Consider the following 23,322-nt stretch of genomic DNA (forward strand, 5'->3'; position numbering starts at 1 on the left):
CCAGTTTTAAATATCTATACTTGGATCCACCTCCACTATGGAAAAAGCCACATGATTAGACAATTTATGAACACAGGGAATTTTGCTTTTCTTTAACGTCAAAATAACCACTGAAACAGAACTGAGAAAATTCTTTGAAGAGAATCATATACCTTTTCCTATTAGTCTATTGCAATGAAAAGTACACCAAAATATACTATTACACATTCTCACTAGTTTATCTAGACTTACCTGTTTCAAACATTAAGTGACTGCTATACTTTCTATCGTAATTGGTTACTACCTATTTGATCCATATTGTAGAGCACAGCCTTTCTTTTTTTTTTGCTGGAAACAATCATTTAAGGAGAAAAGTCTCTTGCTTTTTATTTTGCTTTTTCAATTTATGTGTTTGCAAATTTCAGTCTTAGTAAAATCACGTAATAAGTCTCACCTGTTTGAAAGCTGAGATTTCTTTAAAAATCCTCATCCCAAGATTAAATGAACTCTTTTGAAGGAAATAATTGATTTAATAAGTTAGTAGGCCCACTAATATCTCTACACATAACAGTGTAGAAAAAGCATCCAAGGACAGAAATAGTTTAATTAATAAAATATAAATTAAAACAATGACCTATTCTATTGACCACTGGATAAAAGGCCAGAAGTCTGCACATATACATGATTTTCTCGATTTCCATTTTCTTCTGCCTAGTTTTTTGGAGGGGGTAGGGAGAATTGAGGAACTCTGGTGTATTGTATAAGCCATGTCCTACAAATTGCCTCTTTAATGCAGTTGCAGATGGTAGGATCCTAACATTCACTCTTAGGCCTTACTCCATGTAGAAGGTGGTCCAGTCCACTAAATATCTGAACTAACCCATTACATGACAAGAAAGCACTGTGTTCCAATCTCATGATTTGTAGGAATTGCTTTTCATATTAGAATGTTGTATCCTGACTTAGAGATTGCAGTTTATTAACCAAGACTGGAGACCATGTCTAACATGCTGCAACATACAGGGGTCAATTAAGTACATGAACTATATGTGATAGTTTTATTATCGGTGACACAGTCAAGGCAAGGAAAATCATGTTGACCTATAGTGTCAGGGCAAAAGAGAATTTCTCCCACCATTGTTCCTGTAGTTACCAGCAAGCAGTCAGAGGGACTCAAAACATTCAACTCTGCCCTCTCAGTCACTGACACTACAACTTTCATGGGGCTTCCAGGCAAAGAAAAAGGGGGAATCACATATTACACAGAAGCATCTTTGCTTCCTGACAGAACTGGCATGAAGGACATAGCAAATGAAGTAAAAAAGAGAGCTGGAACCCATATGTGCACTCAGAAAGGTGACAGGAGGACCAGAAGTAAATAGTGCTTTCAGTGGCTGTGATTTTATACTGTAGGGGACACTGTGGTAGCAGCCAGCAGCCCATCCAAAGCATTCCTAATCCAATCCCTATGATCCTTCTTCATTTATACACTGAAATCCTCAGCAGAGGAGATGCATATTAAGAGGAGAGAGATCTACAAGTACTCTTTGGTCATTCACTCTGGCTAGTAGGCCAATGAAAAGCATACCTTCTATGCCCTATTTCTGTTGCTGCTTCTGTGAATTGCTCCTACACCAGCTCTAGGAACAGGCTTTTCTCCTGGTAAGTGACAGCTTTTGGAATTCTAGCTTAACAACTAACACATATACACATAATGAAGTAATTTTACCAAACAACTTCTTTAATTCATTTGCATAGGATGGATGCTCCAATGGCAAAGCTGCCATTGTGCTGTAATTTAGAGGCTCTGGAAAAAATAATCATATGCAAAGCTATGAGCGATTTACATATGACAAATAGTGTTCAGTAGTGTAGGAAACAAAAGTGTTTTTAAACCTACTTAATTTGTTCTACTTGCTGATTATTTTTCTTCTTCCTTGGAGGTTTTTTCTTCTTGGGCTTATTGGCATTTTGATTGTTCGGTTTGCTGCTTACACCAAAATGTCCTGCAGATATATCACTTTGTAGCAAATTTACCAATAATGGGCTTGTTAGTGTAACATCTTTGTTGACAGGAAAACTTGGATTCTGCCCACAGGAAATCTGATTTCCATTTTGTGATCCACCAAAAGGAGCACTAAAAGACATTCCATGTCCAGCAAAATGGCCCCCCGGTGCATTGCTGTTTCCTTGCATCCCCTGCAAGTGGGGTGGCACCATGTTTCCTTGCTGCATGGAAACATCAGGTAGCATTTGTGTCAAGTTTACATCACTGCCTGTTGTAGTGGTAGTATCACCCAGTTGCTGAGACATGTGAGGATTAGGGCCTGTCGGCCTCAGAACTTGTCCTTGAATCCCCATAACCTGAGAAGGATTGCCATTCCCGGGGCCTTGCTGGGTCATCATCTGCCCTGTGAATTGCACCATGTTTCCTTGCATATTGGGAGTTGGTCCTCTCATTATTTGAGCTGGCCCCGTCATGACATTAGACTGGCTTTGAGCATTAAATTGTTGTTTATTTCCTTGCATCTGATTGGTCATCATCTGCTCCATCATAGAGTTTTGGGGCAACAGCACCTGGCCTTGGGGTCCCATCATCTGATTGTGTGCAGCCATCATTTGCTGTCCTTGCTGGGGAATCATCTGTTTGGGTGGGGTCATCCTTTGTTGCACTGGACCGAGATTTTGGTTTTGAGGTGCTACCATCATCTGGCCCTGTGGCATGAGCTGAGCTCGAGAAAGTATCATCTGGTTTTGCGGATTTAGAGATCCCTGAGGCTGAATGTTCACCATCTGTCCTTGGGAGGACACTACTTGTTGGTGCATCCCCATGAGCTGCGATTGTGGTCCTTGTGGAGGCTGTCCTTGCATGTTGCCCAAATTTACTTGTGGAACGCCACTGGAGCCTATCTGCTGGTTGCTTATATTTCCATGAAGTCCCATTAAATTGGTCTGCATCATATTCGGTGGGCCATGTTGAACTTGCATCTGACTTTGGGAAGGACCATTTCCTTGACCACCTTGAAAATGTATACCATTCAAGTTACAGTAATATTAACTGAATTGCAATCAACATGTAAATTAAAATAACTTTTAAAAAATCAGTGTATTAAATATTCACAATACCACAAAAACTAGGTGCAATACTTATGAAAATATCCTTGGCAGAAGGACTGAAACAGCCATCATTTCTAATAAATTTTAAATGCCAATTACACATGATCAAAATGTGCAAATTTGAGTTGTAATAAACTAGCAAACTGGCATGAAAACTACAAACTACATGGATTTCAACTGCCATAAAAGATTGTTTAGAAATAAAAAGTATTTAGAATTTTTTACTTAAAGTTTTGAAAATAGTTCTTGGACAAAATATCCTATATAAAAGGGGAGGGGGAATCACACCAATGACAACCTCTTTCTTCTCATCAGAAGTATCGCACTTCATACGTCCACATTTTAGTTAAAAGGACAGTTTGTTGGGAATCCACAAATGGAAGCAATGGAAGTTGATTTTTGAAAAATAGCACATAATTTCTTCCCCTTTCCTCTCAAGTTGTTGAGATTAAGGAGTCTATGGGTTGGATGCAACCAGGTTTTCCCCTGGTAAAAAAAGGAGGAGTGGCCTTTGACCACCAAAAGGCTATACTGGGAATCATGATACCTGCATGAACAAAAGCCATGTCGGATGGGGTGGTGTTAAGAAGAATTGGGTAAGACTGAACAAAAATGCTGGATGGATGCAAACCTACATTATTTAACACAACAGTTTGCTTGTCCTGAACACACACATTTACAGGTCTAAGTCAACATTTATAATGCACCAGTCATTTACAAATACTGAACCTTCTTTCATATCTCTTTCCTAATTTACACTGGCTGGATAAGTAATTAATCAGAATACAATTAACAGACCTGTATGTTGTACACTCTGACTTGTTTGTAGTTGAGATGTTCCACTGTTAGCAGGTGTTCCTGGTGCTGTAGAAGGCACTGGACTTTGCATGAAGTTCTGGTTTGTCTGTCCTGCAGGAAAGCCAGGTGGGAGACGCTTGGGCATTCTTGGACAGAAAATGAACTTGTCCATTAAATACAGTTTTGGGATCTAAACTCAGACGAAAGCTAAGAGAAGGGCAATGCAATCTGAAGGCAAGCCATGGAAGGAAAGACTGAGTAGATATAGCTTAGCTTTACACTCTGCAGATTAATAGGGAGCACCTCCTCCTTTTCTACTCTTTCACTTATCTTCTTTTACATTCCTTCCATCTCCTTTTTCACCCTTCTTTCTCTCTTGAGTCTTTTTGTCTTAGCCCCTAATTCTATGCTGCATCCCCAACTAGCATTCTAGGTGGGCTAAAAACATTGGGGGACTGAAAAGATGCAATGGTGGAATTGATGGGAGAAGTCAAATTCCAGCTACTTCCCACAAAGTTTGGGCACTAGCAGCTGCTTAAAGGGTAATAACAGCTTGACTCAATTTGCTTGAAAATGTTTCACCAACGTTCACCACTAGCAAAAAAAGGGAGGGACCCGTAAACAATGTTCCCTCTAAGCTGTAGAGCCTTGTGAGCAAAAATTCTACTTTGTGAGCTGCTGGCATTAAAGTTGTGAGCAAGCAACTGGGCTACTGCATAAATTAGTTTGCTCTGGAGCCCTCCTTCCTGAGCCAAGACAAAATTGTGTGAGCTGGAGGCTAAAAACCTGTGAGCTAGCTCACACTAACTCAGCTTAGAGGGAACACTGCCCGTAACTACAAGAAGTAAACAGAAGAACAGCTGGAAGAGATGGCAATGAGAAGGGGGAAGGAAAGAGGATACAGACTTCCCTAGTTTCAGCAAGGGAAACCCACTTCTTCCTTCTAGTAGTACCTGCCACACCCAGAATACTTTGTAGCCGGCCTTGACAAATTTTCTTTAGCAATAGTAGCCAGACTCATTTTTCAGTCTTCAGAGTTTCGGGTTTTAATGACCAGATTTTCTAATTACTGCTACCACAAAGCTCTTCGTTTCTCATTATTAAAGCTATTACAAAAGTGTTCTAGTACATCAACAAATATGGTCGTCTTCACCATGATGAGATGGTAGCCCTAGCTTAACTTCTTCCCAGTTTTTCATAACCCCATTACTGCTTTAAAAATCTCTAATTGACACTGGAGCCAGTACAGAAAGCAGCTGGTTACAGAATGAATTCATCCTTCCTTTGTTGCTGAGAGAGGGTACAATAAAATGACTCCTTAAAATACTAAACATCACAATGAAATTTCTAGGTGTTGACCTGGGATAGGTCAAGCCGCACCTTCTCTCTCTCACACGCACCAAATAAAATCCCAGTATTGGCGTCAACTGGATTCCCTTATCAGAACCCCTAATTCTTGCATTACAACTTTATTTCAGTTGGATAACTCTAATTAAGCTGAGACAAATACACAAGTTTTCTTGGCCCCCTACAAAACTGAAACTTAATTTTAAAAACAAACATGGGTGGAGGACTGGGTTTATCCTGCCCCCCCCCCAATGGCTGCCATATGGTGATGGCGTCCTTTGCTCTCTCACTATTCTGAAGGTGTCGGGTGATAAGACTCTCTTCCAGCTCTTCGATTATATAGGAACAGCATACCATATAAGCTGTACATCTCGTCCAAAAAACTTCCACATATAGATTATTCCACAGTGTAATACTTCATGAAATCAGCAGTGAATTCACATTATGTAATTAGCTTAGCGGATGTGGAATACCTCATTGGTTTGTTAAACAGACTAGGCAAATACATATTTTAGTTAAAGAATGACTTACCTCCTAACCCAGGATGTAAACCCTGTGGACCCTGGTTTTGCTGTTGCATGACCATGAAGTTAGGAGGCACAGTTCCCTGCTGCACCATAGGATTACGGCCAGGAGAATTTACAGGCTGCTGAAACCCTTGAGGGAGGGCATTGTTCTGGGGAGGCCTTGGTCCCATTTGCTGCTGTGCTTGGTTAACTGTTGGGGAGGATGCAGGAGATCCCTGCTGAAAGGAGGAAGGAGAAGAGGCAGGAGACTTGTTGGTCAGGTGGGGTTGCTGTAGTGGTGTAGGGACCCGTGAGGGTCCTCCCTGAAGGTTCTTCATCTGAGGAGCAGTAAATTGGCCAGAGCTGCTCATCTGAGGAAAGTTTGTATGTGCCTGAGAAGCTTGTTGGCTTCCAAAAGGATATGGAGGTGGGGGGTGGGAGGGTGTTTGTACTGTTGCTAAAGACGGTCTTGCTTGGAGTTGCTGCTGCATTTGTCCAGGCAAGGGGGTCTTTTTCCACCCCTGGTTAACTGTAAGTGTGCCCATTGTTCCTTGGGATGGAGTGGATTGAACTGTTCCAGAAGGTACCTGGTTCCAAGCAGGAGGAACTGGAACCTGACCTGGGGTTGTAAATGAAGGGCGAATACCCTGTTGTGGTTGCTGGTGCTGCTGCGGGGGGCGTGGCTGCAGTTGCTGCTGTGGCGGCATCTGTTGGAAGGTGGCTGGGCCTATTTGCCGGTTAACGGGAACTGACTGCGCAGAATGGAGCTGAGGCATTACCGATCCGGACGGATGATTCTGCTGCTGGATAGTCAGCCCTGATAACAGTGGGTCGACAGCATCTATTAAAAGAAAATGCAGAAATAATTATAACTGCAGGTGATCTAAGTTCAGCAGACAATAGGGGGAAATCCTTACCCCCTTTGATGGGAAACAGCATATTCATTTATAACAGTCTTCAAGAGATCTTCACCACACTTCACATTAGGAAAGAGATTAACAACTCCAGAGCTACAAACATTACATTACTGCCAATGACTGCTGTTAGGTATAGTGACTATACATTTGAACTTTGCACAGAAGTGTCATAGATTGCATCTCTTCCATTTCAGGTATTTGGGCCCCACTATTTACACTGCCTTTTTCTATATAGCTGAGTGCTGAAGATAACACTTTATTCATCTGATGAATGTTCCTCTAATCCACGGGTGTTTATTCCACAGTAAAGTAATTAAAGTGCCAATCTATTTATTTATTTATGATTTCGATTTGTATCCCGCCTAGCCACAGGACTGGCTCAAGGCGGCTAACAACATTTATCAATGTGGAAACTGCCAGAAAATCAGAATATTCCCCAAACTGGAGGCTGTTTCTATTCCAAAAGGCAGTAGCGATCAATACTTTATATTGTATTCCCAGATCAGCATGTACAAGCAAAGGGAGAGAAAAAAAACCACACAGATATACAACTCCACACATATTTATGCAAGCTGAAGACAACTGCAGTGATAGCCTCATTTATGTTTTGCTACCTGACTGAGAGGCCGGCCGAGGTGTCCTGGGCTGCAGCTCAGTGTTAGCTGTGCTTGTCATCATAGGTGAAGTGACATTTCCACTGTGCTGCATCATGACAGTTGCTGGATTATTTAATCTTATTAACCCTAGAAATGTAATAACATTTTTCACTAAGGATGCAGTCGGTCATACTTCAGTATCAAAGCATGGCATTGAAATTTAGACATTCTAAGCTGTGCACTGGATCCCAGGCAAAAATGTACGTGGGCTTGAAGGAGAAAGAATGGCTGAGGGAACATATTAGTTCTTGGGTTTGCTGGATTACACAGCTAGGAACATTTTTACAATATCCAGGTATCTCGAGGAAATCAGTCTCCTGAAAGTTTTTTTCAGAGGGAGTAACCATTCATAGTGGAAAAGTACCAGCCTTTAACCGCATAATCCCTTAACAACCAACTTCTATAACAACCCCCCCATCAAAAAATCCTTGCAGTAGAGCCCTGACCTGGATAGCTCAGGCAAGCCCAATCTTGTCAGATCTTGGAAGCTAAGCAGGGGCGACTCTGGCAATTACTTGGATGGGAGACCTCCTTGGAATACCAGAGGCAGGAGCAGGCTTTATTCAGCCTCCTCTCTGGATATCCTCCAGGCCCCCAGTAGGGGTCAGTCACCAGAGATTGCCATGACTTCCAGGTGCACACACACTCACACATGCACATATGAAAAATTAAAAAATGCCCCCAAAACCCTTGTAGTAGAGAACGGAAGTAGAAATAACAGATCCAATATTACTTTTCCAATGCAACAGTACAAAATACAAGGCTCTTGGGACTCCCTATCTAGAATACCCTGTATACTAAGGCATTACATGGTGTCACCCGGCCCTCTTTCTCTCCTTTTATTCTTGTTGCAGGCAAAAGGAATTACTTTATCATATATTTAAAAAGTTATATCCCACAGGCTCCTGAGGCTCCTTCCAAATATAACCATTAAAAACGATCCAACAACAATAAAACCCATAAAAACGAACAGCGGTGTTCTCACTCATCTGTCAAAAGACAGATATATCACAAGGAAAGTCAATGGAAAGGCAGACTTTGGAGTTTTCAGAAAAATCAGTAACATATTTCCCCAAGTATCATGGCTAAATTTTTTAAATGGTACTTGCCTTGGTTACTTTGCATGGGAAATCCTGTCTCCATTCGTACGGAATTGCCTGGCCCAACAGGCCCATTAATCCTCACCTCTTGTCCTCTGTTTTGAGCTAATGCTAAATTGATAGCCCCTTCACCTGAGAGCAAGTGTCAAAATGAGAAGCAAAACAAATGGTTTAGTGTAACTGGCATATTTTAAAAAATACATTTTTGCTGATATTAATTGAACTATTAGGGCAGGATGAAGCTTGTATACAGCTCGGTCCCCAGTAAAATACCATCTGAAAGCATGAAATTATTTTTAAATGAACTTTATGCAATCTGTCAGATTGTTATGGGTGCAAAGCCTCATATGCAGTCAGCACTTCCCTACCAGCAAATGCTTCCCCATTCATTTTAAGGAAGCATTCTGTGGGTGCATCTGCTCCTTCTGCAGACATCAAGTGTACATGAATCTCTGAAATAAGGCACTGCTTTCCCCCCCAAAATAACTCTTCATCTCATGAAGCAGTAGAAATAACTAGCAGGTAAAACTTAAGTAGTAGTTTTGACATGCCTGCCCTGGGACTCTGGCAGCCTCTGACACAGAGATAAATAAGAACAGAGAAAATTTACAGGCCTGGGCTCAACACTGCACTTGACATCAGCAGCAGCAGCATTTCTGTGGCGTATTTCCCATTCTCATCTTTAGTCACACGGTTTAGAACCATTCATTGGCTTGGATCCCAGAGAGGGATTTTTTTTTTTTAAGGCAGAGTATAATTTTCATTCATTTCCCCTCCCACTGCAGCCATCAAACTCCTTGAAGTTATTCCCAAGAGTCCTCTAAGGAACACTACTGGGGGAGGGGGGGGGGTTTCATGCTGCAGCAGGAGAGGGGGGACAAAAAAAAGTCAAGTTCTACAGATGGAATCTGTTCTGTCAATGGAAATCCTCCATGGGATTCAAGCCACTGTGTGAATACTGGCCATCATGGCGCATATCTCCCTACCTTCTTTCGGCAACTACTAACAATGTGGAGTAGGGACGCAGGATGCTCACTGGTTAAGTTCAGATGCAGGGCCAAAGCAATGGTCTGGCACTATGTGAATGTCCTCTTATGCGCTTTCCCCCTTCCTCATAAGAGTCTATGAAGGCCAATATTGTCTAGCCTAAGAGGAAGCAGCTATCCAAGATCTCAGACAGAAGTCTTTCATATGGAATACTAAGGACTGAGCCTGGGAACTTCTGTATGCAAAGCAAACGCTATACCAATGAACACGGCCCATCTCCTAAATAAACATAGCTTTATTGGTCTGTGGGAAATTTTAGGCACTCCCTCCTCCAATACTGCATTGTTCAATGGATGTATTACACTAGTCCACCATCTCATAACACACCATTAGCTCAATTAGAAAGGTGGTGGATAAATAAAATTAAGTGATGCTTCAAGAGGGAATTAGATAAACATATGGAGCAGAGGTCCATCAGTGGCTATTAGCCACAAGGTATAGATAGGAACTCTCAGGCTGGGGCAAGTGATGCACTGTATTCTTCATGCTTGGGGGGGGGCAACAGTGGGGGGGCTTCTAGTGTCCTGGCCCCACTGGTGGACCTCCTGATGGCACCTGGTATTTTTGGCCACTGTGTGACAGAGTGCTGGACTGGATAGGCCATTGGCCTGATCCAACACTGGCTTCTCTTATGTTCTTATGATGCCTATGACTGACATGAAAAGCATTAATAAGCAATACAGCATGGGGCAGGGACAGAAGAGGGAAAATCATCACAAACCCCTGTGGCAAGAGCAGTATACCCAACTAGCAAGTCACAAAATTAGAATGCTCACAAATTGTACCATTATTTAATGTTATTATTACTTTCATCAAATTACTGCAAAAACCTACACTTTTTTGCTAATAATTCCAAATGTATTTCTTAATTATGCTACAAAGTAACTTCAACTACCTTCAATCTGAACCGAGAGAATCCCCAGATCTCTAAGCTGTTGATTGTTATTTTGAGCCAGCATTCGTAGTCGTTCAGCTGCTTCACGAGGAATATTGAATGTGACACGTACGCTGTTCCAGGGTTCTACCTTCCTCAATTTTAACTTGTTAGAATCTTAGTTTTAAGAGGAGAAAAAAGAAAAAAGAGAAAAATCAACAAATAAAATAGCAAAACTACTCACTTTGGTAAAGTCAGGATTAGCAAGGTTCTCATACTTATATTCAGTGCTTCCTACCAATAACAGGGTTCTTCCTTGTAAATTAACTCAACAAGAACTCAGTATATCACAATGAAGGCAGTAACTTTGGGCTAGCTCACATAAAGACCAGCTCTGGGACAGCTGACAAATCGATTTCAATTAGAAAAGTTGCCTATTTGAATGAAGCCTTTAGATCTCAGCATGGTGAACTTGTGCTATCTCGAAGACACATTTTGGAGCATTCAAGATCACAGAAACCACCACAGCTGGGATTCATGAGCTAGCTCACCTGGAAAAATGATAACCATTAATGAAGGAATCAGTCTGAACCAGATCTAAAATAAGCCTTTCCTGATTGAATGTAAGCCAAGTATCAAGCTGCCTTGAACCAAGAGGAAAGATGGGGCATACATGTTTTGATAAATAAATATCAAATACACCTACAAAATTACAAACTTGATACATTACATCTTCTACTTATTTCCAAGTACTTAGTGATCACTCATAGCAAAATGGAAATGGATCAATATAGCCTTATAACCTGGACTATTCAAACTTTTAGCAAAAGTAAAGTTTCTGAAAAGAGAGAGTGTTAACAGGGACTATAACATTAGCTTTGACCACTGCAGAACTGGAGCTGAGTGAATAATTTAATTATTATAAAGATAAAGATACTAACCTGACATAGAATATTTCAGTATATAAGCACAGAATACTTCAGTAGGGAAACCCAAATAATTTTCTTCACTTGGGAGAGGGCATTTATTTATCTCACTCGGACAGCTAAAGCACAACCTGATCGCTTTATCTATCCAATGCACAAAATTCTCAGAGTTTGCCATAATGAGTTTTTTTCCCGAGGCAAGAAACAAATGTCTTGAGCCTCCCCGAGGTAACTGCCAGGATTTATTCTCATCTGCTCACTGGTAAAATGGAGCATGGCATAATTTAATAAATAGCGAAAAGAACTGGAGATCTCAGGGGGGGAACACAGCAATAAAGTAAAGAGTAGTTCAGTGGCCTGCTCACAGCACCACACATGAGAATTTAATAAATAGATGAATAATAAAATGTTGAAAGAACAGTAATATAATCAGGAAATACGTATAAGTTGCATCCTATACAGAACTTTCCCACTTCTCCCTGAAACCTACTGAGTTCCCCAAAATTGTTTTCCTGAGAGTCAATGGACACTCAAGGACCTGTGTGGGGGCCCTGAAATGGGAAGGTGGAATCAGTGGAAATGTCATGCATGCAGAATAAGGCATAGAATCTGATCACCTATACCTGCTGCTTATGATGCAAAAGTGTTACCTAAAACCATATGGACAATTCTAGAGTAACTTAATTTTTAAACACTGTTACATTTTCACATTTTCTAGCTAAAAGATACAAAACAATAAAGTACCCATGTGTAAAATGCTGGGCACATCATGCAATATGATGCCCAATTTTTGTTTGAAGTCATCATCATCTATATTCCCTTTAAAAGCTACGAAGATGGTGGAATCTTCAGAAAGGCTGTCATGATTCATGTCATCTTCCTCCAGTCCAGAGTCAATATCCACTTCCAATTCTTCCATGGTTGAAGAGCACAATGAAGAGTGGTTATCTTTTAAGCTAGGTATGTCACCCCAAACCATGGTTATGTGATTTGCTGCAGTGGAAGCTACTCAGGTATTAAGAACCTATTTTTAAAAAGTAAAAAAATACATTGTTTAAATACAATGTTCAAAAAAAGTTCAAAAATACATTATTTAATACAAAGTTCAAAAACACATTATTTAATACAAAGTTCAAAAATATATTGTTTAAGACAAAGAGGCATCTAGGCAAGCACAGACAATTGTTTCTACTGCTTATATTTTATTGCTAATAGGTTTAGAAAGGAGTACTTCTATTCATGTACCTCTTATGTACATACCTGCTTCGGCATACTTTTGATCATATTTAGCCGCATATTTACTATCAAAGGCTATATTTACTATATTTACTATCAAAGGCTAAATTTAAACAGGGACAAAATACAAAGTTCCTATTGAAGGTACAGAACAAAGTTTGAGTCCAGTGGCACCTTTAAGACTAGCAAAAAGCTTCAAACTTGAATAAAAGTCTGTTCTTCTTAAAGGCACCACTGGATTCAAACTCTGTTCTGCTGCTTCCGACCAACACAGCTACCCAACCTGATTCTATTGAAGGTTATAGAGATTTTGCTCAGTCCTGTGTTTTGCAGCCAAGTTACAACATAGCACAGGATCAGGCATTGAGAAAGGGAAATATTAATGCAAGATACCCCTTTCCCTGTGGTCCTGGGAGCCAAAGGTGAACCTACTGTTGCTGGGGTATAGCTCCCAATTGCTCCCTGGTATAAGAGCCAAAGAGTCCTTAAGCATAGTTCAATGCCAGTGCAGAACCAATACACATATAACTAAAGCATTCTCAGAAGCAAATAGGTCAGGGCTGGAAGCATGGCTTCCTTTGCATGGAACTGGTTACACTGTATGCATTATGGTACAAACCTCTACCTGTACCACAGCAGCCAGTGAGGGTAGCACATTTTATACCAGGCATGTCCAACTTCGAACAGGTAGTGATCTATTTTTTCCGGTCAAAAGTGCCGGTGATCTACCAACATGAAAATAAAGTTTCAAATTAGTTTCAAATTAGATTTTAACCCACTAAAGTTGGGTTCTACCGCCCCCCCCCCCCAATTTATAAGGCACCTTCTGTCATTTACTGGTAAGCAAAATAAGCAAAAACAAAACAGAGAGACGACAATCCAGAAAGAACTGAGGACATTTTTTATTGAGTTATAATTTTCTTTAACTGTGGGGCTGGTGATCTACCTCTGACCCCTCCGCGATCTACTGGTAGATGACGATCTACCTGTTGGACATACCCGTTTTATACAATTACTAAACCCAGTATTACATGCATGGATCTGGAAGGAAGCATATATGATGTGCAAATGGTTTTGCAGATTATTTGGAGGGGATAAAAATTAGAATATAGCACAGCTAGGGACATTTAAACCCATATTTGCATTGTGTCATGATCAAAAACTTCAAGGCTACAATCTTAAATACAATTAATTAAATCAGTCGAACTTAAGCTAAGAATTCAGCTATGCTTTTCATTTCCACGTGGCCTGTTTTGTCTAGCTGTGGGACCAGGATGGTGCAGCCCCCACCCCCAAGGGCTGAGGACACCTAAGATAGGCTCATCAGCAAGGGGGTTGAAGGTACAAAGCGGGTGGCAGTCAGAGTGACCGGTGGGCTGAGTTTGGCCAGACGTCCTGATGGTTGGGTGAGGGTTGCTGGGGGCACATGGCAGCAGTGGATGGGATAGGATACCCTCAGCACTGAGGCAGGGTTACGGTGACCCTAGGCAACCCTAGACTGAGCTGGACGGCCCTAGACTGAGGGGGAGGAAGAGAGACACCTATAGGTGCAATGGCAGCAGGGAGTGTGTTAACTATCCCGGCAGCAGAGTGCAGGAACTCAGTTGGGAGTGGATATCCTCTTCGCAGAGTGTATTGGGCTGGATGGGCATTAAAACTGTGAGTCTCTTCTCTCAGGGGGATGGAACCCTGATGGAACCTGATCAATACCCAGCCTGTTACGGGCATCATCCCTGCCAGTCCCACACCTCACCGCCCTTCCTAAGGTTCTTACCTACCTACTTCTGTGTAAAACTGTTTCTCCTCCACCTTTGAACTGTTAGTATTTGAATATATAAGCACACAAACATACCCTTCTACTTTACACATTGCCCAAACAGGTCAATCATGCCACAAATCTGGAATTAAAAATCACAACATTCAGAGACTAGTGGGTGAACATTTTAAACTTCCAGGACATTCTATTACTTACCATTCTCTTACAAAAGAACGTTGAAGGAAAAAAATCCAATGCAAAACTGCTGGACTAGAATTCATCAAGAAGTTTAACACTATCCTTTCCTGATCCCAAGTGTCTTAACAAGGTCTTTTGGATTTCTCACTCTTGATGGGCACGAATATATATATTGTCTTTTACAAATAGGACTTAGTGCAGCTATATTTCTGTAACTTTCTGATTAGATCTGCTTTTTCTGTTTTGTGCTAATCCTTCTTTGCCTATCAACAGTTGGGAGTGAGCCTCACCTATTCTGAGTACACCAATCCCTCTTTTCATTGGATCTTGCTTTAAACTGGCCTTTTAAAAATAACATCCTCCCACAACTTTCTGTTGTTTGCAGTCTTTTAATATAAATTAATCAGTCTTATGGATGTACACTTCAGGCATCTGACTTATAAAAATTTATGCTGGAACACACTTTTTCAAATCTATGGACTCTTGTTTTGTTTACTTGATTCTTTTAAATGATGATGTGGGGAACTGAACCTTGGACCATCCACATGCAGAACAGTTATTTTACCACTGAGACAGAGCCCATTCCCAGGCAAGTTTATTACTTTAAGAAGCAAGGGAAATGATGCACTTGGCAGGGTTGTCAGGACACCATCTAGTAGGTGCTCCCAATACAGTACCACTGCTGTAACTGCACTTGCTGAGGGGCAAACAGCAGTGTCAGCTGCAGTTTAATTACTGGAAAGTAAGAATTCATAGCAGACAAGAATGTTCATCTCCTCCAGCCAAAGCTAAGAGAAAGTGACCATTAGGAGAAGCCCTTATTTTAGTAAATAGGATTTCAAAAAGTTTTGCAGCCACAGAGTATTGCACCAGATGTTTTCAAAAGTTTCATCACTCTTCCTGTCTTTTTTTTTTTTAAAGCAAAGTCATTCCCCATTTTTCTTTTGGAAGAGAAAGAATGACATCCTTGCGGGGTGTGGATACTGGGGTATGCACTGAAAATAAAAGGCAAGCAACAGTCAAAACAGAGATAATGAGAGTACCCTCTTAGGGCCAAACTAAACATTACTGTTCTTTAAAGAGCTGAGTCTGGGTTCCCCAGACCCAACTGGTGTCCCCCACGACCGCACAGCAGCTGCAGGGGGGAAAGGGCTCATAATCTTATGGAAGAGGAAGGGCTCCTGCCCACCCCCCAGAAGAACACCATGCTTAAGGAGAGGAGTTATTGCTGTTTTTGCATAGGAAAGCAGGTTGGAGGGGGAGACAGGAAGCCTTCCTCCCCTTGCAGCACTGTTCTGAGCCCATTTGGGCTCTCTTTTTCTTAGAAGCCATTCCCCGCAAGTGCTATGTGGCTGTAAGGAACACAAGCTGGGTTTGAGGAACCCCAACCCAACTGTATAAAAATAGTAATGTTTAGTTTGGTCCTTAAATTAACAAACTTACTGTGACGTGGCACCTTAAAGTATATATGTACTGTATAAATAAAGTATAAATGTTTTGTAATCTATCCTTTCATGGACTTGAGCCTATTTCACTAGATGCAGTGAAGTAAATCCTAAATCTGCAAGATTTTTTAACAAAAAAGGAAAGAAAACATTGTGAACACTAGGTTAAAAGGCTTTGTTTGTAACATTTCTATGTAAAACTGAGAAGTATATGGTTAAGCACAATAATTATTCACTCAATAAAAAAGACAGCCTACCAGGAGATCCTGTATCAGAAGTTGCATGACCAGTTAAGCTGACCGTGAAAATTCGATCCATAATAGTATTCAGGTTCAAGGTCTGCAAAAGCAGACTGCGGGAGTCTGATCCTCTGAACTCTTTCGTGACAAATCAGAAGCCCCCAAATGAATCTGTAAATATACCCAGTGAAAATTAATCACCTTCTCAATTCTATCAAAGCAACTCCAAACATAAGTGAAGCCAAAACCTTTACTAGACCTTGATAGCTTTATAACAGCACAATGTTCAACATATTTTCTTAAATATATTTCAAAAGTTATTCTTCAGTCAAGACAACACAACACATACAGTTTATGCACAGCTGAAATTCAGGAATTTAAGATACAACACCAAACTAATCCTTAGGCTATGTATAACAGGATCCCCAAGGAGGGAATGTAAAATTGCAAAAGAGAAGCAATCCTAAACCAGTCTAATCAAAACTGCCATTTTATTCAATGGGGCTTACTCCCAGAAAAGTGTTCTTAGGATTGTACATAAGAACATAAGAGAAGCCACTGTTGGAACAGGGCAATGGCCCATTCAGTCCAACACTGTCACACAGTGGCCAAAAATACCAGGTGCCATCAGGAGGTCCAGTAGTGGGGCCAGGACACTAGAAGCCCTCCCACTGTTGCCACCCCCCCCCAAACAACAAGAATACAGTGCATCACTTGCCCCAGACTGAGAGTTCCTATCTATACCTTGTGGCAAATAGCCACTGATGGGCCTCTGCTCCATATGTTTATCTAATTCCCTCTTGAAGCCGTCCATGCTTGTAGCCGCTGCCACCACCTCCTGAGGGGCGAACAGCAGTTTCACAGAGGTTAGAGATTCAGAGCTGAGAACTAGATATGTTTAACATTCTCTGGCAGAAGATTTTAATTTATTCATTTATTGAAGATCTTTATTAGCCACCTTTCTTCCTTATGGAGCTCAAGGCGGCTTACAACATAGATTAAACACATAAAATAAAATACATTAAAAACATAAAATCCAAAAATTAAAATCACAACTCAGGTCTGCTAATAAATTTAACCAAATGCAGTTCTAAACACTGAATTCAGAGGGATAACATTATCATGAGTGAGGATAAGCACACATACTTTGTTCTACTGATGTTCCCTTATGCATAGTTTTAGGACAGAAGCAGAATCTCAGTTCCAATTTCACTTCTGGCGTTATTTACAGTTTAGTGTGCTGACTGCATAATGCGGATGGTTAGTGTCAGGTTTTTGAAGTGGAGAATTTAGAATCATGAACAGAATTACACTGTCCTAATCTTAATGACTTGAATGCACTTAGAAGGGTGCAACTCTGCTGAGGAATAGACTGAAAATATGGCAAAAGGACAAAAGAGCGCTTTCACACACACACAAACACTCACTAAATAATACATTTCCAATCCACTTACAATGCACTTTTCAACTGGATTTTACTGTGTAAAATGGCAAAATCCACTTGCAAACAGTCAGTGAATTAGATTGAAACCACATTATTTAGCATGTCTGAAAGAGCTAAAACATGGCAAAATGACAATCCTTAACTATGACAAGCAGAAATGACAGATACTAAGTCCCAAAACAAGACCAGAAGGCCAAGCTTTGTCTTTGTATTCTATAGTTTAAGAGAACTGACAGACCTTTCTAAACTGTGTATTCTAATTCTTTATTTTTATTCATCTACAAATTTGACAGAAAAGGACAAATATAAATGAAACCAATCTTCCTAAGATTTAAGCTACAATTGGCAATGATAGCATAATTGTATAGCATTTTTCCTGAGCATTTCTATTTTGTAAATATGAAACATTATGACCAATTTCTTACAGGCCACTGCTCTGCCCTCGTGTTTCCCTTTGCCCCGATCACATTAGTCAATTTCCCATTACTTGCTCCACATTTTGCCCCGCAGCTTCGCCCAATTTCCCCTGCGTCTACTTGATCCTGTTTTTTGAGGATCAAGTAGACCCCGGGGGGGGGGGGGGGGGGGGGAGGCAGCGGGGAAAAATGTGGCCGCGCAGCAAGTAATGGGAAATTGACTAATGTTATCAAGCAAATGCGAGGGCAGAGCAGCGGCCTGTGAAAAATCAGTCTATATCTATTTAATAAAACAAGTATTGTATATTGCAATTGCTCATTACTGACAGATGGCTCCAAACTGATATCCTCAAAACTGTCTTGAATGTCCACCAGTTCTCTTGCAGCTGCAAATCACTGCTCATGTGACTTATGTGTACAGTATAAATTATGGAGTTCCACTTAACTCAGGTGGAACACTGCAAAAAAGAATTGTATGTTTAAAATCCCCAAAGCCTCAAAACTACAGTTAAGAAACTTTAGAGAGATTGAGGAATTATGTATATATTATACAACTTGCATCTAGGAACCAAGTTTCAGTGGAATTATCCTAAAAGAAATCAATCCTGACTGTTCCCTGGAAGGCCAGGTACTAAAGCTGAAGATCAAATACTTTTGGCCACCAAATGACAAAGGAGCACTCACTGGAGAAGACCCTGATGCTGGGAAAGACTGAAGGTAAAAAAGAAGGGGATGGCAAAGGATGAGATGGTTAGATAGTGTTATCGATGCAACGAACATGAAATTAAGCAAACTCCGGAGGATGGCGGAAGACAGGAGGGCCTGGCGTGATGTGGTCCATGGGGTCGTAAAGAGTCAGACTTGAATGTGCAACTGAACAACAAAAGTTTAGTTCCTTAAGAACAAAGGACAACATGGGCAGGATCTTCACTGTATGACTGAACATACACTGCAGCAGCCATTTTGTGACTGGCTCCACTTTCTGTAGCCGCCATTTTGTGGCTGTGCTCATCATTCTGTGTCAGAATGTCAAAGGCGCCCACAGGCTCAAAAGCATGGAGGACCCCTGTCCCAAGTGTTCATGTGTTTCACAACATTTTTAAGCATGAAAATTCTATAGAAGGAACATAAACATACATGGTTCTCTGATGTGCACTGCCCTGAGCCCTATTTCATAGGGGAGGGCGGTTTAAAAATTAAAAACAAATATAATAATAAAAAGAACAATAATAATAAAGTGTTGATTATTTAGTCCCCCTCTATCATTATCTTCCACCAATGGATGAAGCCTTTCCTGTTTGGAGTTCCCTCACTGAACTTCCTTCCCATTTATATATTTTGTTTAGTTGTTTTAATATGTTTTTTTAAGTTTGTCTGATATTTTTGATTATTTGCTGCCTTGAGGACCCTAGAATGTATGTGTATAAAGTGCTGTCAAGAGACATTCAGAGGTGGTTTGCCATTGCTTGCTTCTGTGTCACAACCTTGGCATTCTTTGTATGTCTTTGTATGTATGTATACTAGCCAGGGCCGACCCTGCTTAGTTTCCAAGATCTGAGGGCAGACCCTATAAAGGCATCATAAAAATGTTTTTAATGAATAATAATAAATTCTACTAGTCATAATAGAACTGCGTCCTAGAAGTCTGGGTGTATAAGAGACTGATTCTTTCCATGTAAATTCAAGTAGTTATTTTGAGTACATGCTCCATGTAAGTTATGTGTTAGTTTCTTTCTGTTTGTAGTTATTGTCTTCCTTCTTTTATTCTGAAAACTAGTAAAATCTTTTTTAAAAAAGAATTGCATCCTAGAAGTCTATAGCTCTACACATTTCACAGAATTAATAAAAACAGTTCAAGAGGTATTGTTAACAAGGGTTGTAGTTCCTGTCAGTGAAATATTAGGCAGTTTTCACCGCATTACTTGTTGTATATATTATACTCTTTTTGTAGCCTTGCTTTATTTATGCACTGTACTTTTTCTACAACATTCTCTAATTTTGTAATCTGGTTTTTATTTCATTGTTTATATATAGGTTGTTTTAATTACAATGTTTGCTGTATATTGTTCCTATTCCATTGTTTTAATTGTGTGATCTGTCTCGAATCCCAGTGAGAAAGACATCTGACAAATTAAACAAAAAACAAACAAAAGTGAACCTGGGGGGGAATGACAGAATAAAGTGGATGTTTTAAACATTTGTTTTTAGGCATGGTGGTTTTCCTTTCTTGTGACGAAATGTTGTGCGCTACTTTAAGGTGCTATTTATTCTAGAAAGATGGGATAGATGCTTACTAAAAGAAACAGTTGTAGCTGCTACACAATAATCTTACTAATAATAGAAAACAGGCATGCATTAATTCATTTGAGAGATATGGAGCAGAAGGCTAAAATTTTAGTGCAACATTTATCTTTTAAAAATATCATTGGATGTAATAATTTGGTATGTTACTGGTTGATGAACTGCAGTCTGAAATAATTGTTTATGACAGATGTAGGAAATTTACAGCCAAGACATTATCTTGGTTGTAAGATACCCTATTACTCACTGTAGTTTTTAAAATTAACTGTTTATACCTTTTTTGAAAGAATGTGTAACCGCCTCTCCCCCACCCCCAACTGTGATTTACCTCTCCATTCGCATGCAGAGTTCTCACCTCTGCAGCTGATATGGGAAACAGAGCCAGTTTGGTGTAGTGGTTAAGTGTGCAGACTCTAATCTGGGAGAACTGGGTTTGATTCCCCACTCCCCCACTTGCACCTGGCTGGATGACCTTGGGCAAGCCTTAGTTCTGATAACAGCTGTTCTTGAAAAAGAACAATTTCTGTCAAGAGCTCTCTCAGCCCCACCTACCTCATAGGGTGTCTGTTGTGGGGAGGGAAAGGGAAAGGAGTTTGTAAGCCACACTGAGACACCTTTGGGTAGTGAAGGGCGAGGTATAAATCCAATCTCCTCTTCTTCTACTCCATGTTCTATTAAAACAGCTGTATTCCCATAACAGATGAGAGTGCTGACCGTAATTTTTACTCTCTACTGATGTCTGGATCCTGACCTGGATATCCCAGGTTAGCCTGATCTTGTCAGATCTCAGAAGCTAAGTAGGGTTGGCCCTGGCTAGTATTTCTAGGGGCGCAAGTAGACCTCCAAGGAATACTAGGGGTGCAACACAGAGGCAGGCAATGGCAAACCATCTCTCAATGGCTCTTGCCTTGAAAACCCTACAGGGTCGCCATCTGTCAACTTTGAGTTGATGGCACTTTCCACCACCACTGATGTCTGGAGGAGTGGCTAACTGTGAACTGGATTATGCAGCAGGAAAATCCAAGACCATTGCCATGGATCAGAAATGTTCTAATGTGCAGACTGACCCAGATTAGTTAACTGCTGCTCTACGTTGCTCAAATATAATCACTATAAATCCTTTGTAGTATCTAAAATATAATTAAAACAGCCTATCTTAATTAATTTTCCTTAATTTTTATGTCATGATACCCTCAATCTTAGGAAAAGCACCCGCAATCGTAGAAAAAGCATTTTTCCATATGAGAGCCCTATCTTCCTGGGCTTTCCTTTATTCTTCTACAGACCTGTATACCAGTCTGTTTCACAATGATTATGGCACAGAAAGCTTACCTTGCTCTCTATGACAGGAAAATAACTTTGTTAAAGGGACTAAAATGTGGCAAGTATAATCTGCACCCGTTTTAAAGTATTCGGTATCTAAGTAAGCACATTAAATTTGCCAGCATTCTGTTTAGACATCTGTAATATACCAGCTCTGTTTTCTTGTCTTTTCCCTTCCCATTTTAATAAGATTTTAGAACTTTATCTTAAGTATTCATGACTTCTGGGCTTTTGCCACAAAGCCTCTACCATTTGGTTCCAACTGTACTTAGATACTAACTAGGAGGACCGAATGGTAATATCTGTTTAAAAAACAGGTGCTCAGATAAGGGACTATTTGTATTAAAAATATATTTAAACTCAAGTAGGAAAGTATATTTAGCAAAGTATTCACATGAAGGGGATTGATACTTGTCATTTAGATGAGGTTCGAGATGAGGTTATACGATCTACAAGCAGGGGACCTACAAGGACTCTTGCAGAGGACAGCTCATTTTGCCCTTCCCCACTATTTCCTCTTTTCCTTCTCTGAAAGCCCGCATAGACATCTTCTCTCCTTCCCACCCACCAGTCAACCTACTGTATGTTCCTCCCTGTCACTTCTTCCCTATCCCTAGCAGGCCTCCCTGGGAAAAGTCTGACTAAGCTGCATACTGCTGACTCCTAGGCCAAGCTCAGTTGCATGGTGGGGAACCCACAACAACTTGTGGAGGGCACCCCACTTTCCCCTGTATCCTCTCTCCTCACCATTTCCTCTTCTCCTCTTGGCAGCCCCCATATCTTCTCATCTTCTCCAGATTGCTTTCTCCTTCCCATCCACCAACCAGCCTACCTTTTATCTACCCTCTGCACTATGGTAGAGTGGGGATTTGAACCTGGGCCTCACAGATTCTACTCTGAAACTCTAACCACTACACTACACTGGCTTTCGTGTGGTGGTTGCTGTTGAACAGCAGGGAGCAGCTGGAGCTGGGTGAGTAATGGAACTCGCATGGTACCAACTTGCCAGCAGATGCTGCTGGGGCTGACCCTAAGGCTGGAGTCCTCCCTCAAAGGCCAAAAGGCCCCATTGCCTTTTAATGACAGAAACCAAGGCCTCAACTGACAATACTTTTGTGGTTAACAAGCAACATCAACAGGAGGCATTCTTAAAGCTACAGGCACTGTTTCGTGTAGTGGTTGTGCGCGGACTCTAATCTGGGAGAACTGGGTTTGATTCCCCACTCCTCCATTTGCACCTGGCTGGATGACCTTGGGCAAGCCACGGCTCTGATAACAGCTGTTCTTGAAAAAGAGCAGTTTCTGTCAGAGCTCTCTCAGCCCCACCTACCTCACAGTGTGTCTGTTGTGGGAAGGGGAAGGGAAAGGAGTTTGTAAGCCGCTCTGAGACACCTTTGGGTAATGAAGGGTGCGGTATAAATCCAATCTCTTCTTCTTCTTCTTCTGTTATTTGGGTTATTTAAAACCTCTAGTGTATTTTTTAGATTTCAGATTTTTCTACAAACCTGGAGCTTTTCTCGGGTTTGTAGAAAGGTCCGTCTTGTGCATTCATGACTCCAGTCTCCAGATTTAAATATCCACAGACCTGGCTACACTGAGAATTAGATAATTTTATTTTATTAAAAATGTCAGCACAAGCTATCATTTACGTTGATTCTCACAGGTTACTGGTTCTTATGAATGCATCCAAATAATGA

At 40.8% G+C, this 23,322-nt stretch overlaps 1 protein-coding gene across 1 annotated transcript in view; it reads right to left on the minus strand.

The window, feature by feature from the left end:
* Positions 1–16,185, minus strand: part of NCOA6 (nuclear receptor coactivator 6) — a 35,708-nt gene extending 19,523 nt beyond the window's left edge. Inside the window, exons 1-8 of the mRNA XM_015413414.1 lie at positions 16,160–16,185; positions 12,012–12,291; positions 10,363–10,518; positions 8,430–8,552; positions 7,279–7,407; positions 5,773–6,588; positions 3,895–4,041; positions 1,880–2,999 (exon numbers count right to left, since the gene is read on the minus strand). Of these exons, the coding sequence (XP_015268900.1) occupies positions 1,880–2,999; positions 3,895–4,041; positions 5,773–6,588; positions 7,279–7,407; positions 8,430–8,552; positions 10,363–10,518; positions 12,012–12,246 (2,726 nt within the window). The 5' untranslated portion in view covers positions 12,247–12,291; positions 16,160–16,185. The remainder of the gene's footprint in view (positions 1–1,879; positions 3,000–3,894; positions 4,042–5,772; positions 6,589–7,278; positions 7,408–8,429; positions 8,553–10,362; positions 10,519–12,011; positions 12,292–16,159) is intronic.
* Positions 16,186–23,322: the final 7,137 nt, after the last annotated feature.

The sequence above is a fragment of the Gekko japonicus genome, unplaced genomic scaffold (assembly GCF_001447785.1).
Source record: "Gekko japonicus isolate JY-2015 unplaced genomic scaffold, Gekko_japonicus_V1.1 scaffold79, whole genome shotgun sequence".
Lineage (NCBI taxonomy): Eukaryota > Metazoa > Chordata > Lepidosauria > Squamata > Gekkonidae > Gekko > Gekko japonicus.